We start from the raw sequence: 19875 nt of genomic DNA, 5'->3' as shown, positions 1-19875 counted from the left end.
TCCTACAAACATGTTTAGCAATGGTGTAAATGCCAATACACTCATAAACCTTTAGCAAAGCATCACACATTGCTTGAGGACCCCAATGGCACCCTCTATGTAACATGTTCATCAGCTCTCTCATGATAGGCTGGCCGATCATTTCTCTTCCACCTGGTAAAGTCCACCTCCCTTTCTCATCTCGAGATGCCCCCACCTCCTGTAGCTTCTTAATTTCCTTCTCGGAAAACTTTGGGATCAATGAGATTTTAGGGATATTTGGGGTGAGGTTCAAAAGTGTAATTTCATCTTCAGATGCAGCCTCTTTAGCAGCTACATCAGCAGTCCTATTAACCCATTGCTTCATAAGAACCTCCTTTCTGGTGACCATTCACATGTGTTATAGAAATCTCAGCTCAAAGTACAAGATTTTCCAGAACTTTAATTAATTCCTCATGAATTAATTCCTTTCCTTTACTGTTTATGAGGTCTCTTCTGTCCAAATTTTTCTAAAGGTATGGACTCCTCCGAGTCTGATATTCTATGAGGTCTATGTAACTATGGCTCAATTCTGATTGGCCTTCAGCCTCCCCTGCCCATAGGAAGCTGATCAGATTGAGACAGGTGTCTGTGATTAAGATCAGGTCATCTTTTTCAAGTAAACTTGCTTCATATTTTAAAATTTGAGAACCTGTTAGCCAGTGCCCAGCCTACTGGTTAAGTATGACCCGAACCTGGTGAGGAGTACTGACCATGAGAGTTCCTCCAAGTTAATTTCCTGCTCTCTTCCACCAGTAAGGCCGTGGCTGTGATGGACTGAACGCATTCAGTCCATCCTCGAGAGACAGGGTCCAATAGTTTAGACATAAAGGCCACTGGTTGTTTCTTTCCTCCCCAAGCTTGGGTCAAAACCCCTACAGAGAACCTTGTTCAACAGTAACAAACTAGTGAAACAGCTTCTCTAAAAATGGGAGTGCCAGGACTGGGGTGGTGACTAAGGATTACTTTCAATTCATCTAGAATTTGCAGTTCCCCTGGGGTCCATTGGAGAGGGTCTGGCTCTCCCCCTGACAATTTGAAATACAAGCTTCTAGCCTCTCTTCTAACAAACACTTTTTGAGCTTCTCTAATTCCTCTTTAGGTTTCTCATTCCATCCACTTAAATTCTGTAATTTCTTAGCAATATCTGGCCAACTTTTGGTTACAAAATTGACTTTAAAAAGATCCTGTCTTACCTGAGCTTCTGGGTCTAGTCCTGAATACTTCCTCATCTGGTCCCTGAGTCTCTGTAAAAATGCAGTTGGAGTTTATTCATTTTCCTGTTGGACTTCAAACACCTTAGAAACATTTTGAGATCTTGGGACCGATTCCCTAATTCCCTTTATAATTAGCCCTCAGAGATCCTGCATTTTAATTCTATCTCCTAGATTATTATTATCTCATCTAGGATCTACATTTGGGAACTTTTGTTCCACTGACTGGACACCCTGGCTGGCCCAGAGGGTGTTTTTGTTTCCAAATGGACACAGCAGCTCTCCTGATCACCCCCCCACACACACACACACACTCACCATTAAGGAAAGGATATTCATGGTGGACATCAGTTCAACCTAAGTATATATATTAGGTCCCAGGAATTGATTGAGTTGGTCCACTAGGCCAAGGGGATCTTCTAGCAATACTTAAAATTTCTCACCTCAGTACCCATGAGGGGAGCATTAACAAATTTCCCCTTGTCCTAGTGGGACCTCTCTCCATGGAAACATCTTGGGATTCCTGGTGGACTCCCCAGAAGGCAAGGGGAAACTCTTAAGTCTGGGGAGAGAAAATCTTGGGGCAAAATACCTCTAATCCATTTATCGCTCACAAGCTGCAGTCTGGGGCAGTTTCTCTCAGGCTCTAGCATCAGCTAAAAACCGACCCTCTCCTCAGCTCTAAGGTACAGAATAGCCTCTGTTGCCCAGGTACTTACCCACTGATATGGAGATGAACTTCTCTCCACCCCTGAGGAATGATGCAAATGCACTAAAGCTGTATTTCCTTCCACCTCTGTGTGGGGTAGAAAGAGAAAAAGGGCAGGAAAGTCCACTAAAAAGACCCAAGTTAATTGATTAAAGCTCAAAAAGACGGGAGCAACTTGGCCTGGAATGTCTGAATATTCCTCAGATAAAGGAGGGAACCTCAGCATAGCCTGTCTTTATTATGTTAATCACACAAACCCAGCTGCTGCTTTTCTTTTTTAACTCTACCTATATGCTATTTGTTTTTCCTTCTGACCCCAAATAGTCTGCAACCCAGGCAATCAATTTAGCATGCAGGCGCAGCCATAAACAACATAGCAAAAGTCAGGAAGGAATTCATCGCAAAGATTGCATTTTAATACCCAGGAGGTCAAGAAGCAAGACTCCCAACTTACTCATTAGCAAACAGACAATAACTCTGACCCCCTTGGAAGAAGGGGAGTCAGTCCAGATATGCTCCCAAACCAGGAAGCTGCTATCCTGGGAGGGGACTAAAGCAGTAAATTTCTTGTGTTAAGCTAATTTTGTAGAATTACCAAGAGGACTGATAAGAAATATGTCTCACCAGATACTTGAGGCCACCTAACAAGTCTACACCTCCAGGTGCCAGCTACACTCCTAAAGAATCTTTAAAATGGGAACCCCCAACCCCTGGGGCGCTCCTCTCCGAGGCCGCTGGCACCCTCAAAGTGCACAACTTTTTAACTTAAAACTTTCTCCCACCTCCCAGGGCGCCCCTCCCTGCCCAGGAGGCATGCACTTTCTCTCTCCCCAGTAACTCCAAACAAGACTTTCACTCTGCTTCACCGCTGTGTCCCCACCACTCAACTCTCTGCTGTGACAGCGGCAGGGAAAGGGACCGAGGAAAACACACAGTGCTTTCCCAACACCAGATCTTGTCCTGGGAAGTCTCTTGTAGTTCCTCTTTAGCTTTCCCTTCTCTTGTGTTAGGGAAAATAGGGGAAGCACCCTTGGTAACAGATTCCTCAGGTGAACTGGAGGCTTTATTACTACTATCAAAAATAACTTAAACCTGGCAAAGCCAGTTTTCATCTGATTCAACTTTAATCCAGACAAAACAGCAAAATTTGATTATCTTCTGTTTGTCCTTAACCCGGTACAGGAGGCGTCCCCCCAATACCATAACCTTCACCCCAGCGGGCTATCTGGGGGAATTCCAAGGGAGCTCATCTGGTTCCCTTTCTCTGCTTCCCTAGGCCTAGCATTTGTATTTCCCATCCTTCAAGAGGTCCCTGTGTCTAAGTTCCCTGTGTACTCAACCCCCCATAATGGAAGTTTCTTGCACACACCCTGAGATTACACGTCTCAGCCACAGACACTCAACCTCTGAAAAATGCCCAACCACCAAGTCAGTACTTATAGCCCAATTTTCCTACCTTGGCTCGTGCACGAGGCTGCCTGGTTGCTGCGGTGCCTGTGTTTTCTCCCCTGCATCAGTCATGCTGTCTCCGCACAACAGTCTCGGGTCTCCCCTCGGCTTCTGTGCAAAGGTGAGATGCCCAGACTGAGTGGGCCGCCCAAAGCTGGGTGGGACGCGTCTTCCCACTCTGCTTGGGCCCCCACCTCGCACAGGCAAGAGGATCCTGGATGAGCCCCCAGATTGTGAGAAACACACTCACTGGTCCATATTCAGTAAGTGGACACGAAGACAGAACAGTGGAGCGAGGCTTTAATGACAGTCTTGCAAGATCGGGTGTCTGGTGGGCAGGCACACCTGGGGAGTTTGGCGCCAATAATTTATCTCCTAGTGCACGAGTCCCTCCCCTGGTTCCTCATTGGCTGAGTACCACAGGGTTCACATTCTTTCCTGGACGTCGCCTAAGCCAGTTATATCTTTCCCTTACATTTGTCTTAATCTTATTGGTAGGTTTAAAAAACTCAAACAGGCATAGCCAGGCCCTTATCAATTCTTCCACCCCCACTCTCAGCCTGAGCAGCTTCCACCACGTGGCCCTTTGTTAATACTTTACTATTAAAATGTTTAAACATCCTAGTGGGAATAAATCACATTTAGGTTTTATGCTCTTTCCTAACAGTATGAATAGAGTAGTATGAGTAGAAAATAAGCTAAATGAAGAGGGCTACTTTAGATTGGTAGATTTTGGAAAAAATCTCTCTTAAGAAGGTAATATTTGGACAAAGACTTAACTAAAGTAAGGGCATGAGTCAGGTCAGTATTTGGGGGAATGGTATTCCAGGCAGATGGAGTAGTAAGTGTAAAAAACATGGGGTGGCATTAACTTTGTGGGAGGAACAAGAATATTCTATCTAAAGAAGGGTGTATGATGGAATAAGAAATAAAAACAGGCAAAAAAAAAAAGGAGTCAAAGTTTTATTCTCTAAGATGGTGGTGCTCTCTGACTCCTGGCCAAAACAAATGCAAATCCTCCCTGGAGGAAAGTAAGAGGGCTTTAGAATTCTCATAAATTGATATCAACAAAAGATGAGCTTTCAAAAGATCATGAAACCCACAAAGAAATAGGACACAGGTGAGTGGCAAATAATCTAAAGAAACAAAAAGTGACATTGCAGAAGATTTCAACATACTGGAATTATTAGATGTAATTATAAACTATTGGTGAAATGTTTAAAGAAATAAACTAAATCACAAAAATGATGAGGTTCTCAAAAGAACAATTTGAAAGAGAATGAAATAGGACATTTCTAGAGATTCTGTTTAGTTCTTTTTAAAAATAATCATTAAAAAGATGGATAAATTTGATTGCATGAAAATTATTCTCCTTAGAAAAAGACATCACAGAGAAAGTAAAAGATAAGCCATGAATTGGGGGAAGGTATCTGCAAAGCATATTGGCATCAATTGAAATTAGTATCTAAAATATAAAAAGCTTCTACAGATTGCTAAGAAAAGGTAAATAACCTTTTTGGAAAACTGGGCAAAAGACATTTATAGGCAGTTCAAGGAAAAGGAAATGCAAATAACCAATAAATGTGAAAATTGTCCAACCTCATTAGCAATCAGGAAATGTAAATTAAAACCACAGTGAGATAATTATTTCACACATCCTAGACTGGCAAAAATTGAGAAGTCTGACAGTACCAAGTGTTCACAATGTTTGGAGGCAGAAGTGCTATATACCTCTTAAAATTGCCAAAAAAGTGGAAACAACCCAAATGCCCATCAGCTGATGAATGGATGAATAACGTTTGGTATATCCCTACAATGGAATATTATTCAGCAATTAAAAGAAATTAAGTTCTGATACATGCTACAAAATGGATGAACCTTGAAAACATGCTAAGTGAAAGAAGCAAGACACAAAGATGACATACTGTATGATTGATTCCACTTATAATTAATGTCCAAATACAGAAATCTATAGAGACAGAAAATGTAAATAAGCGGTTGCCTACTGCTCGGTGGGAGGTGGGTGTGGATTGGAGAATGAATGGGAAAATTGAAAATGACTGTTAAAAGGCATGGGGTTTCTTTTTAAGATGGTAAAAATGCTATAAAATTAGGTTGTGGTCATTGTTACACAACTCTGAATATACTAAAAACCTATGACTTGTACACTTTAAATGAATGAACTGTAGGTATATGAATTATATGTGAGTAGATCTATTTTGTTTTTGTAAGTGCTCTATACCTTACTGATGGCAGTGTCAGTTGGCATAACCACTTTGGAGAAAAAATATGGAAATGATTTCCACACTTCCTGGGGTCCTTTTAAAAATTTCAGATCCTAGATCACACTGCAGGCCAATTAAATCAGTGTCTGGGTATGGGATACAAATATTTTTTGAACTTCCTTAAGTTGTCTAAATGTTCAGACATGTTTGGTAATCACTGCAGTATGTTATTGTCTGAGAATTTATTTTTTCAATTTGAAGGTTGACTCCATTTGTTACTGCCAATACACTTGATTTTATTTCTCCCCTATTTTGTACTTTCTGTTAATTCTTTTAATCTTCTAATATACTTCCTTTTTACTCTCCTTAGGATGGAGTTTTTGTTTTTTTAAGTCCATTTTCTCTTTAGTTTAGAAAACATACAGTATTTTTTTGTGGTTATCTTTAATTTTTATCCCATGCACTTCATTTCTTTTAATACAAATGCAGTTTTATAGTTTTTATTAATTATAATACATGAAAAAATCTTCATAGTTAATGGAAACCAAATATTTTATTGGATATTAAATATTTTAATATTAAAACAATTATTTAATCCTCATAAAATTTGATTTACATACTACTTTGCATAGGTCTTGCAATAAACTATATGCCCCACTCTCACATCTAGGATTTTAAGGCCAAGTTTAAAAACACAGATATAAAGGAGAATGTACCTTGAAATTGGTGACTGTTGTAACAGTGAGTTGAGGTTCTTAGAGGTAAGATATTGACATCTCTGTATCAACTATATATTTCATTGTCACAAAATGCTTATTGGGAATGTACCAGCAGTGTATGACTTTACTCTTTCTGTACTTTTACCAACACTAGATATTATCAATTAAAAATATATTTGTCAATTTGTAGATTAAAAATGGAATAACATGTGATTACTGATGAGTTTAAATATTTTAGGAGTATTTCTGCCTGTTTTGGCCCTTTAATCAATCGTTGTTGTGTCACTTAACAAATACCTAACAAAGGCTAAAGTTGATGTCTTCCTCTCCCAGGACAATATATGTAAAGGATCTTAGAATGCTTTAACTTTGATTAATCTTTCCCATCTAATATGTTATTGTTGTCTGATATTTTAGTTGTTTCCTTTTAAAACTCCAAGATAATGTTTGCTTTTAGATTTATTCACATGATTGTACTTTTATTTGATACTGTTCTTTTCCCATCATACCTTCCTATTGGGATCATTTTATATATTGTGAAATACATTAAGCAAGGCCTGTAAGTAAATGCTCTCTGTTTTTATTTTTGTTGCTGTTGCAAAATAACCTTGTTTCACTTTCATTCTTGCCTAATTTAACTGGATATAGAATTCTATACTGACAATTATTTTTTTCTTAGCACTCTGAAGATATTATTCCACTGTCTTCTGGCTTCTGTTGCTCTTGAGAAGTCTGCCATCTGTTTCATTGTTGTTCCTTTTGTAAGTAATCTGTATTTTCTCTCTGGCTGCTTTTAAGATTTTTTTTCTTAGGATTTAATATAATTGGTTACATTATTTTATTTCTAGAACTTTAAACATTTTCCTCCTCTCCTAGATCCTAGGTTATTTTTACTTCTGTATACTCTCTATCTCTTTTGATTTTATATTTTATATTTTCATATATTTCAAACATTTATATGTATTATTCAACAATTCCAGTTTCTGAGAAACTGGTCTTATTCTGCAGTTTCTTGTATGCATGGGAGCTCTTGTGTAATGAATTATCATAGCATTTTTTCTCCTTTTTATTGAGAATCTAGGTCAAGACTGAAATGTTCCTTGTCATTTTCCTTTGAGGTCACCTGGATTTTTTTCCTTTGCTAGGATAGTTCTGATTTTTTGAAGAGATACAGTGCTAATACCTGACCTTTTGTGGGCCCAAGGCTTTGTCTTGCATCTTTTCAGGCCATTAAGATACAAATTATTAGGTAGTTGAAGTCACCAAATGTCCTGAGGGTAGCTGTGTCTAAAGAGCATGTTTACTTGTAGTTTCTGGTTCTCATTTCATGGTGTGTCCTTTGGGTCTACTTTACTTTCTTTTAATTGTGGTATACTTTAAAGAGGATGTTTGTTCTCTTTTACCCAGCATTTCCTGGTGTTTTCAGGAAATCTGATGTACCATTTAATCATATTTACAATGAATCCTTATATCTTTGAACATGCTATATATTCTTTTTTATGAACTTCTGTAGTTTCATTGTTTTTTCTTAAAAGGTCTTGCATATTTCTTGTTAAGTAATTTCCTCAGAACTTTATAAGTTTTGTTGATATTATAAATAGGAGTATTTTCTGTGACATTTTCTAAATGGTTAATACTGATGCATATGTATATACATACATATGTATGTACACATATACATATACTTAAATAGCAAAGTATTGATTCCAATAAATTAATAATAATCTTATAGAAAATATCTAATAGCTTTTCAGTAGATAATATTGGATTTCTAGGTGTATGGTTTTGGTCTCTACATATAATGTAATACCTCTTGCTTTTCTATTGTATCATTTTTTAAAAACTAATCGGTAGGAGCTTGAGTATCACAATTTGAAAACAATTGTCTTTTTTCAGTTTATTGAGTGCTTCTAGTTTTTATTAAGCATATTTCTATGGATTTCTGGTAAATACCTTTAGTTTAGTAAAAAAGAGCCATCTGATTTTAGAGAGTTTTAATAAAGGGTCTTAAAATAGATTTTCTAATGTTGAACTATTCCTGCATTTGTGGGGTCATGATTTCTTAGTCCTTAAATATATAGCTAGATTCAGTGTTGTTACTAGTTTATTTTTAAAATGTACCTCTTTGTTCATGAGATTGGCTTAGTTTGCCTGAGCTGTCTTTGACAATTTTGTTATGACTTAATTTTTTTCCTGAGTTCTCTATGTCAGTTTTGTTATCTAAGTTAATTTAACTTTGTAAAATGACTTGGATAGATTTCCATATTTTACATGTTGAACAACAGTTATGTATGATTAGAACTATGTATTCTTTAATGATTTGAGTGATCTTGCCAGTAATACCATCAGTCATCAGAATCTATTGCATTTTATGAGCATAGGCATTGAATTCAAATTTAAAATTCTTATGTGGTTATTGATGTGTACTCAGATTTTCTATATCCATGGATCATTTCTTATAATTTTCATCCAGTTCATCTAGTTTTTCTAATTTACTATTGAGTTATATACAAGTTTTTCTCATAAACACTTTTTGACTCCTTTGGATTATTTACATTTATGTTACTTTCTTCCTTTTCCTTTCAGTGTTTTGGGGTTTGTTCCCAATCTGATATTTTTCCTACATGTCATATTTTTGTATTATGTATTTGTATATGTAAAGAATTGGCTTTTAGTTTTGCTAGCCATATCTAAATTCTAGTTTACTCATTTTTAGCTAGCTAATTACCTTGTTTTGTTTCTTCTTTTTCTTTCTTGAATTGAAATGTTAATTCTCTTGTTTTTAGTGATTCCTTGTTTTCTAATGTATTTAATACATAAGTTTAAATGTGGGTAAATTTGTTGACTCGGGATTTCACACAAAGTTGCTGTTGATATTTAGTTATAAATTATAAGTTTTGTGTTTATTTCCTTTTATGACAAACATTATATAAAAGTAACTTAGTTACTTAATTCTATGATTGTATATTGCTTTTTCTTTGTTTTTATAATTTTTTATTTTATTATAGTGTGGTAACATGTTAATTTTATTTGTCTACTTATTATGTTCCAGTCTTCTATGTCCTTATTTCTTGTATCCTCATTCACCTGACTATATTTTTATTGAGTGCTAGACATGGTAAAGAAAAATAATAAAAGTAATTTGAAGACTTGAATGATGCTATACATCTTCATTGAAGATTTAGGTTTGCTTATGACAAGCTATCTTGAATTACCTTAGCTCAGATTTCTGGGTTTGAGATTATTCAGGCTTCAGACCCTACCCAGATTGGCCCACTGTTTCTCCCTTATTCCTCATTTTAGCCTTCAGCATCCAAAACCCAAAGTATAGAGAATTTATAGTAGCCCCTTGCTCTCCACTTATTCTGGCCCAAGCCCTGTGAAATGGCCTAAAACACTGTGTATTTTCTACACATTTCAATTGCTTTATTCTAGAATTGTGAGACCTCCCTGAGTGGAAAAGTATCTTCAGATGTTGGGCTTATTTCTCTAAGTTTTCATATTTTTCAAATTCTAACTCACCAACTCTTTAGTCCAGTATTAATTCTCCAATGCCTTCAGTTGGGTACCTTTTCTATTTTGTCTAATTTGTATAATGCTCTCATAAGGAAGGTTGGCTTAAATTACCTAGTTTTCTGTTTTCAGAAATGGATGTTTAAGATTCAAGAACTGGTATTTAAATTGAGACTTGAAGGATGAGTCCGTTAGAATAGAGTATTTCATACAGATCAGTCCAAAGCATGGAACAGGATCTAGCTAGTTGTATTTAATTCAGATTGGCTTTGTGGCTTTTTCAGAGCTAAAAGGAATCTAGTAGGTTTGGTAAACAGTGAGCAAAGCTGAGAAGGCTCATTGGGAAATCAGATACATAAGTAGGGACCAGATCATGAAGGGCTTTGTCAAAGTCTAGAAGGCATTTGGATTTTATTCTAAGTTTAATTTTGGAGCTATTTAAAAATTTTAGGCAGAGATAGAAAATCACTGAATCAGAATCAGTTGGTGGAAAGTATTAAAGCTAGTGATTCTCCATGCTCTTTTTTGATTCACTGGATTCAGATTCATTTAATCTGGTCCCCAGATGATTTCAATCCCCACCAAAGTTTGAGAACCAGTGACTTAAAATGTCTTCTTAATTTCTTCTCTTATCTTCTTGGTAGAGTTTTCATTATTCTGACAGCTCAGGTGCCCTTTTAACATGCTAATGCTTGAGGTAATTTTAAGCTAATTTTTTTCAAACTGTAGCAACACATTACTGCAGCATAAAAATCAGCTTTCAGTGGGTTTTGACTGTGTGTGTGAGAGAGTGAGGGAGAGGGAGAGAAGACTAGAATAGTGTAGAATAGAAAATGGTGTATTATAAAACTATATATATATCAGATTGTGATATGAAAGGTAAGTAGGTATTACTATAGATCATAGTAAGCAATATTTGGAAAACACTGATATAAGCCAATTATTTCTTATAGGTATTATTTCCCTATATGGAAATTTCTCAACTTATGATTGGGTTATGTCCTGATAAATCCATTGTAAGTTGGAAATACCATGTCAAAAATGGATTTAATACACCTAATCTAACATTTAGCTTAGCCTAGCCAGCTTAAACATGCTTAAAACACATTAGCCTAAAGTTGGGCAAAATCACTTAACACAAAGCTTATTTTACACTGAAGTGTTGAGTATGTTGCAATTTATTGAATACTGTACTGGAAGTGAAAAACAATGGTCATATGGGTTCAGAATGGTTATAAGCTTATCAGTTGTGTTACCCTCATGATCACATGGTTCACTGGGAGCTGTGGTTCTCTGCCACTGCCCAGCATCACAAGATGGTATTGTACAACATGTGATCACTAACTCAGGAAAAGATTAAAATTCAAAGTATGGTTTCTACTGAATGCCAATCACTTCTGCACCATCATAAAGTAAAAAAATATAGTCAGACCATCAACTTAGAGGCCATCTATATATATTATATATATAGTCTTTTCTACTATGGAAGTTCTCCAACTTCTGAAGTGACAGTGGAAATTTTTGATGTTCTCTTATCTTTCAGACTTGCCTTCAAGGAGTACAAATAAGAACTTATGTCCAGCAAAGGACACAGATGGACCAGAATTATCCCAGTGGGAAATGAGTGCCAGTCTTGAAAACTGTGATCTTGAGGAGTCCACTTCCAGAGATTATTTGGAAGTCAAAGGCACATTGGAAAAGCAACAAGAAAATCGGGAGGAATATTTCAGGCAAGGGATGATCATATATGAAAGAATGTCCATTTTCAACCAGCATACTTACTTATCTCAACATCCCAGATGTCATTCTACTGAGAAACCCTATAAATGTAAAGAATGTGGGAAGTCCTTTAGACGAGCCTCACACCTAACTCAACATCAGAGTATTCATACTGGTGAAAAACCTTATGAATGTAAGCAATGTGGGAAGGCATTTAGTCGTGATTCGCAGCTCAGTCTTCATCAAAGACTTCATACTGGTGAGAAACCCTATGCATGCAAGGAATGTGGAAAAGCCTTTACTCAGAGCTCACAACTTATTTTACATCATAGAATTCATACCGGTGAAAAACCATATAAATGTGAAGAATGTGGGAAAGCCTTCATTCGTAGCTCACAACTTACCCGACATCAAAAAGTCCATACTGGTGAGAAACCTTATGAATGTAAAGAATGTGGGAAGGCCTTCACTCAGAACTCACAACTTACTCTGCACCAGAGACTTCATACTGGTGAGAAACTCTATGAATGTAAAGAATGTAGAAAGGTGTTTACTCAGCTCTCACAACTTATTCTGCATAAGAGAATTCATACCGGTGAAAAACCATATGAATGTAAAGAATGTGGAAAAGCTTTTATTTGTGGCTCACAGCTTTCTCAACATCAAAAAATTCATAATGGGGAAAAACCATATGAATGTAAGGAATGTGGAAAGGCCTTTATTCGTGGCTCATTACTTATGCAACATCAGAGGATTCATACTGGTGAAAAGCCCTATAAATGTGAAGAATGTGGGAAGGCCTTTATCCGTGGCTCACAACTTACTCAACACCAGAGAATTCATACCAATGAGAAACCCTATGAATGTAAGGAATGTGGAAAGACCTTTAGTCATGGCTCACAACTTACTCAACATCAGAGAATTCATACTGGTGAGAAACCCTATCAATGTAAGGAATGTGGAAAGGCCTTTAATCGTGGTTCACTCCTTACTCGGCATCAAAGAATTCATACTGGTGAAAAACCCTATGATTGTAAAGAATGTGGAAAGACATTTAGTCGTGGCTCAGAACTTACTCAACATGAGAGAATTCACACTGGTGAGAAACCTTATGAATGTAAGGAATGTGGAAAATCTTTTATTCGTGGCTCACAGCTTACTCAACACCAGAGAATTCACACTGGTGAGAAACCCTATGAATGTAAAGAATGTAGAATGGCCTTTACTCAGAGTTCACATCTTTCTCAGCATCAGAGACTTCATACTGGTGAGAAACCCTATGTATGTAATGAATGTGGGAAGGCCTTTGCTCGTGGCTTACTACTTATACAGCATCAGAGGATTCATACAGGTGAGAAACCATATCAGTGTAAGGAATGTGGGAAGGCTTTTATTCGTGGTTCACAACTTACTCAACATCAGCGAATTCACACTGGAGAAAAACCCTATGAATGCAAGGAATGTGGAAAGGCCTTTAGTCATGGCTCTCAACTTACTCTACATCAGAGAATCCATACTGGTGAGAAACCCTATGAATGCAAAGAATGTAGAAAAGCTTTTACTCAGAGCTCACATCTTTCTCGACATCAGAGAATTCATACTGGTGAGAAACCATATCAGTGTAAGGAATGTGGGAAGGCCTTTACGCGTGGTTCGCAACTAACTCAACATCAGAGAATTCACATCAATGAGAAATCTTTTGAATATAAGGAATGTGGGATAGACTTCAGTCACGGCTCACAAGTTTATATATGAATCATCTGAGTCTGATTAATATAGTGTTCTCTGGTCTTTAATTCATTATCATCAAGTAATTCTTAAAATGTGAATGAGGAAGCACATTTGCCTCATAAAGTTCAGCATCAGTGAATTTAATATGGGGGAAAGATAATGTAATCCATGTAGAAAAACCCATCCTTATTGGAAGCCTGTTAAACTTTAAAAAGTTATAGAGAATAATTTGGTTGATGTAATAAATATAGGAAGGCCTTTAGTCATAGCATAAGTCTTTTAAACATTATCTTGACTCTACCAGTTGCTTTCCTTTGTGACAGTTATGATTATTAACCTCTGCATTGGCTTAATCATTTGTAAAATAGACCTAAAAATAATACCTTTCTTATAAGATGCTTGGAAACATTATATGAGTTATTACATGTAAAGCTCTTAGAACAGTGCCTTGAACATTACATATCACAAATGTTTGGTATTGTTATAGCTAGTGTTATTTTAGAGAACTTGCATGAGAGGAGAACACTTAAGAGTATAATGAATATTGGGAAATCTTTCCTTAATGCTTAGCCCTGATTATCTTAGGGGAAGGGAGGACACTCTATACAGTGATGACTGTGAGAAAGCCTCCATTCACATCTCATCACATACCCCATAAGAGGAAATTCATAATGTAAAAACTATTGAATCAGTAGATTGTTGAAGAGGTGTGACAAAATCCAAAAACATATTTTTTACCATTTCTGATCACAATTCAAGAATATTACTTAGAAATGAAAATACTGGATACCAAAATCTTTCTACTAGGACATTTTTTAAAAACTTGAATGTACAGCTTTTGAATTAAACTAAAAATAAGAATGACATTGCAGACTATTTGTTAGGAAAAATGATGAGTCTGCGAGAGACTGCTCTTTGCCTACTCTATGTCCATTTTCCCTTTCATCACAAAATTCTTGGCTGAAAAACTATCTCAGCTTCCTTTGCATCAACAAGACGGCAATGGTATTTATATGAGTAAGACATTTAAGAAATATTTTTGCCTCTTTGCACTTCTTTGTTTCTCTGCCTACAGTGTGGACATTTAACCTGCAGCTCTGGTGATTTTATGGAGACCTTGAGAGTAGTATCTGGGTATTAAGGATGATGGAGCAGAAATACAGAACGAATCTATTCTACACCTGTGCTGATTTTATGGAACAACCATACCAACTCTGGTCTGCCTGCCTCCTCCTGTATTTCTTCATATAAAATTAAAATAAACTTATTTGTTGATGCCATTGTCATTATGTTATTGACATTTAAAGTTATTAAGAATATAAAATTTTTAACCTGGAAGTGGAGTGCTGTGGGTAAAATAAATCTCAAAGGTGGCACTGACTTAAGGCCATAGAGAATGAGGATCTGCCCACTTCAGACTAGAAAACTGAAGATTCTTCTTTTTATTGAAGTACATGTGGTCAGACTCCCATCCTATTTTACAAGGCAGACCTTGTGTCAATTAAGGCTATAATGTTAGGGGAAGTGTAGGAGTGATTTACCATGTGTATGTTCTTTGTTCTTGCTGCTTTCAGTAATATTCCTGTAAAAGAGATGAATGGTGTAAAGTTAGTTACAGAGGTCACCTGCAAAATTGAAAGCAATATTGCTTGTTAAGAGATACTACCTATCTCCAGATGCTCAATCCAAATCAATAGTAAATTCATAATTTTGGAACTTGTAGGATTCAAAATGCTAAACTGATTCTCCACCCTTAGGTGAAGCTGCTTATAGTGATTTAAAGTAGCAGCCCGAACAAAAAAAAATTAGAATATTGCCCTATCCACATAAAGGCACTGAGTCTGCTATCAAAGATGGGTTTAAAATGCTTTTTACACTCTAAAATTAATCATATTAAATACTTACTGTATTCCAGCCACTATCTTAGGTTTTTAGGATATCAGTGAGCAATTGGTGGTGGTGATGGAGTAATAACCAATTGTAGAGTATGTTTGAACATAAGTATTACAGGGGAAATTCAAAAGAAGCTGAGAGGGATGTGACAGTTTGCTATATGAAATATAATTTCCAGGCTACAGTACAAATCCATCAGCAAATGACCCATTTATGTAATTTTCCAAGGATGTATATGAAACTGTATATGTTATGAAAATATCACATACCTAGAATGTAGTATCTCCTTTTTGCTTTTTAAAAGTATATAAATTTGATATTTTCAAAATGTGCCATTGTCACTCACTTATTTTGGTAAATATTCCAGTTTCTATTGCTGCATAACAATCACCCAAAACTTGGCTTAAACTATAATAATCACTTGTTTACATCACATATTTCCAAAAAAAGTTGGACAGGAGTTGGCAGTAACAGCTCATCTCTGATCCACACAGCCTCAGACGGGGTGGTTTAAAAGCTGGAGGTCACAATGACTGAAGGCTGGACTATCTGAAGACTCACTTGCTCAGGTGTCTAGCAGTTGATTCTGGTTGTCAACGGGACCTCAGGGCAGTCAGACAGAATGCCTACATGTAATACCTCCATGTGGCTGCTTAGCATGGTGACTTGGATTCTGAAAGTGTATTCCAAAGAACAAGGTAGAAGTACACATAATTTTTATGATCTGCCCTCAGAAATCACATAACATTACTCCATTTGTTAAGACAGTTACAGACCAATTAAGTTTCACATTGTAAGAAGAGCCTGTAGGATGGGCTGTATTGTGGCATGTTTGGAATATGCCATAAACATGCTTCCATAGAAGCATGTGGCCTTAGAAATCATATAACCTGGCTTCTGCCATTTTCTATTGCTTTAGGCAATTTCAAATTGATGGGAGAATGTCATGTTGTAAGCAGAGCATATGGAATACAATATATTTTGGGGGACATTTTTGGAAACATTCTGACCCTGAGAGCCTCATACCTGGAGTTTCCTTATATTTTTGGTTGTTTGTTATTCTTATAGCTATATATTTTATTGACATACCATATTTTGGCAGACTACCAAAATTCTCATTTTTTTTCCCGGGTACTTGGTTAAGCAGCTAGTTACCAAATTTCTCATTCTCCCATGCTAATTGTGGCCCTGTGACTAGTGAAAAATTATTAGAAGTGATACACAGCTTCTCTCTCAATTGTTCAAAAATAAAGTTTTTCATAAGACTATAAATAAATCCTAATATGTCATTAATTACAGTTAATGTAAATATTGAATGTGGCTATTAAAGGATATATTTTACTTCTAGTTCTGGACCAAAACAATATGAGGAAATATTAAACTATGGTAAAAGAGTACCTGTAAGATGTAAAATAACTGAAAAGTACCCAAAGGCTGAGGGAGAGTATTCAAGGAAGGATAAATTTTGAAGGTAGACCCCATCTCTAAGTCTGGGGTTCAGGCTTCATAGAAGATGTGGTTTCAGCCCCACTGGATGGTGGAGAATTTAGGTAGGTTGCCAGGGCCAGATAGGATCTATAGTCATTACGCAAGGAAGAAACAAACCTTTGAGACACAACTGAGTTGCAACTGGTAGTTGAGGTACCATGTGCAAGGCATGGAGATTAAAGTGTACTGAAAGGGCCATGGGAACCCACCAAGGCATAGATGAGTAAAAGCTGGTTGGCAAGCACCTAGGGAGAATCAGAAGCTGCTGTGGCCAAGGACTGTAGTTCACATTGTCTGCATTGGTAAAGTAGTCAGATGGTCGTGGCTGGGCTGTGGAGTCACCAAGGGATTATATACTCTCTAAGTATGGGGCTGCAGCAGACCACCAATGAATGTTCTTACCTACCCACATTGTTAAATAACCATGCAAGAGGAGCAAGAAAAAGTAAAACACTGAATACAAGAACCAGTAAGAAAAGCCTCTTGAAAAGCTTATCATGCTCACTGTAAAGGAGAAAATGCTTAAAAGCCAGTCCAGATGGCAGAGCCAAGATGGTGGCATGAGTACAGCAGTGAAAATCTCTTCCCAAAACTATATATATTTTTGAAAATTTAACAAATACAACTATCCCTAAAAGAGAGACCAGAAGATACAGGACAATAGCCAGGCTACATCTACACCTGTGAGAACCCAGTGCCTCGCGAAGAGGGTAAGATACAAGCCCCAGCCTGGTGGGACCCAAGCGCCCCACACCCCAGCTCCGGGCAGGAGGAGAGGAGTCGGAGTGGGGAGGGAGAGGGAGCCCAGGACTGCTAAACACCCAGCCCTAGCCATCCACACCGGAGTGCAGACACACAGTGTGTGGTGTGCTGGATACTAGGGAAACGGGACAGGAAAACCTGCAAGTGGGACCCCGCAGCCAGCGCTCCTGGGACAAAGAAAAGCAAGTGCTTTTTGAAAGACTTAAAGGGACAGGGACACCACAGCTGGATGGAAATGTGCCGGGACACAGCCCAGCAGCTGGGAATCCCGGGGAGCTCTGGGTGCCCTAACCCCCTGGGCAGCAGTGCAGCTCAGAGACCCCTCATGGAGATAAACAGCCTCCAAAGCCGCTCTGCCATAGTGGAGCAGAAGCATCAGGCTAGCCATGCCCACAGAGGCAGGGCAAGAATTAGAAACCACAAGACGCTAGGGGTCGCTGTTATCCCAGGAGAGGAAGACCACAAAAGGGCAAGAAGGGATGTTCTCCCAGCTGACACACGCACCAGCTTCCTGCAACTACCTCTATCGCCATGAAAAGGCAAAAGAATTTGATACAGACCAGACTAACCCAGACATCCGTCCCTGACAAGGAATCTGAGGAGACAGACCTAACCAATCTCCCTGAAAAAGAATTCAAAATAAAGGTCATAACCATGCTGATGGAGCTGCAGAGAAATATGCAAGAGTTAAGGGATGATGTCCGGAAGGAGATTACAGAAATGAAACAATCTCTGGAAGGATTTATAAGCAGAATGGATAAGATGCAAGAAGCCATTGATGGAATAGAAACCAGAGAACAGGAATGCATAGAAGCTGACACAGAGAGAGATAAAAGGATCTCCAGGAATGAATCAATAGTAAGAGAACTGTGTGACCAATCCAAATGGAAAAATATGTGCATTATAGGGGCACCAAAAGAAGAAGAAGAGAGAAAAAGGGATAGAAAGTGTCTTTGAAGAAATAATGGATGAAAACTTCCCCAAACTGGGGGAGGAAATAATCGTTCAGACCATGGAAGTACACAGAACTCCCAACAGAAGGGACCCAAGGAAGACAACACCAAGACACATAATAATTAAAATGGCAAAGAACAAGGACAAGGACAGAGTTTTAAAGGCAGCTAGAGAGAGGGAAAAGGTCACCTACAAAGGAAAACCCATCAGGTTATCATCAGATTTCTCAACAGAAACCTTACAGGCCAGAAGAGAATGGCATGATATATTTAATGCAATGAAACAGAACGGCCATGAACCAAGAATACTGTATCCAGCATGATTATCATTTAAACATGAAAGTGGGATTAAACAATTCCCAGACAAGCAAAAGTTGAGGGAATTTACCTCACACAAACCACCTCTACAGGCTATTTTAGAGGGACTGCTCTAGATGGGAGCAATCCTAAGGCTAAACAGATGTCACCAGAGAAAATAAAATCACAGCAAAGAAAGTAGACCAACCAAATACTCACTAAAGGCAAAAAATAAAATCAACTACCCACAAAAGCAGGTCAAGGAAACACAAAAGAGCACAGAATAAAACACCCAACATATAAAGAATGGGGGAGGAGGAATAAGAAGGGAGAGAAATAAAGGATCACCAGACAGTATGTATAATAGCTCAATAAGCAAATTAAGTTAGGCAGTAAGATACTAAAGAAGCTCACTTAAACCTTTGGCAACCATGAATCTAAAGCCTGCAATGGCAATAAGTACATATCTTTCAATAATCACCCTAAATGTAAATGGACTGAAGGCACCAATCAAAAGACACAGAGTAATAGAATGGAGGAAAAAGCAAGACCCATCTATATGCTGCTTACAAGAGACCCACCTCAAACCCAAAGACTTGCACAGACTAAAAGTGAAGGTATGGAAGAAGATACTCCTTGCAAACAACAGGGAGAAAAAAGAAGGTGATGCAGTAGTAGTATCATACAAAATAGATGTCAAAGCAAAGAAAGTAACAAGAGATAAAGGATATTACATACTGATAAAGGGGTCAGTCCAAAAAGAGGATATAACTATTGTAAATATACACGCACCCAACACAGGAGCCCCAGCATATGAAACAAATACAGAACTAAAGGAGGAAATAGAATGCTACACACTCATTTTAGGAGACTTCTACACACCACTCACTCCAAAGGATAGATCGGCCAGAGAGAAAATAAGGACACAGAGGCACTGAACACCACACTAGAACAGATGGTCCTAACAGACATCTACAGAACTCTACATCCAAAAGCAGAAAGATAAACATTCTTCTCAAGTGCACACGGAACATTTTCCAGAATAGACCACATACTAGGCCACATAAAGAGCCTCAGTAAATTCAAAAAGATTGAAATCATACCAACCAAATTTTCAGACCACAAAGGTATAAAACTAGAAATAAATTGTACAAAGGAGGCAAAAGGGCTCAGAAACACATGGAG

At 37.6% G+C, this 19875-nt stretch overlaps 1 protein-coding gene across 9 annotated transcripts in view; it reads left to right on the top strand.

Moving 5' to 3' along the window:
• ZNF420 (zinc finger protein 420) overlaps positions 1-14572 on the top strand; it is a 52387-nt gene extending 37815 nt beyond the window's left edge. For 7 of the 9 annotated variants that reach the window (XM_073226200.1, XM_017645460.3, XM_017645485.3 and 4 more), the window contains one exon: positions 11391-14572. In XM_073226200.1, the coding sequence (XP_073082301.1) occupies positions 11391-13321 (1931 nt within the window). In that variant the 3' untranslated portion in view covers positions 13322-14572. Of the gene's footprint in view, positions 1-7013; positions 7096-11390 lie in introns of all 9 variants that reach the window. The other 2 variants (XM_073226201.1, XM_017645475.3) reach the window with 2 other exon arrangements.
• Positions 14573-19875: the final 5303 nt, after the last annotated feature.

This window comes from Manis javanica, chromosome 17, assembly GCF_040802235.1.
Source record: "Manis javanica isolate MJ-LG chromosome 17, MJ_LKY, whole genome shotgun sequence".
In the NCBI taxonomy this organism is placed as follows: domain Eukaryota; kingdom Metazoa; phylum Chordata; class Mammalia; order Pholidota; family Manidae; genus Manis; species Manis javanica.
Note: the sequence above shows the minus strand (reverse complement) of the source record. Positions and strands in the feature narration are given on the sequence as shown.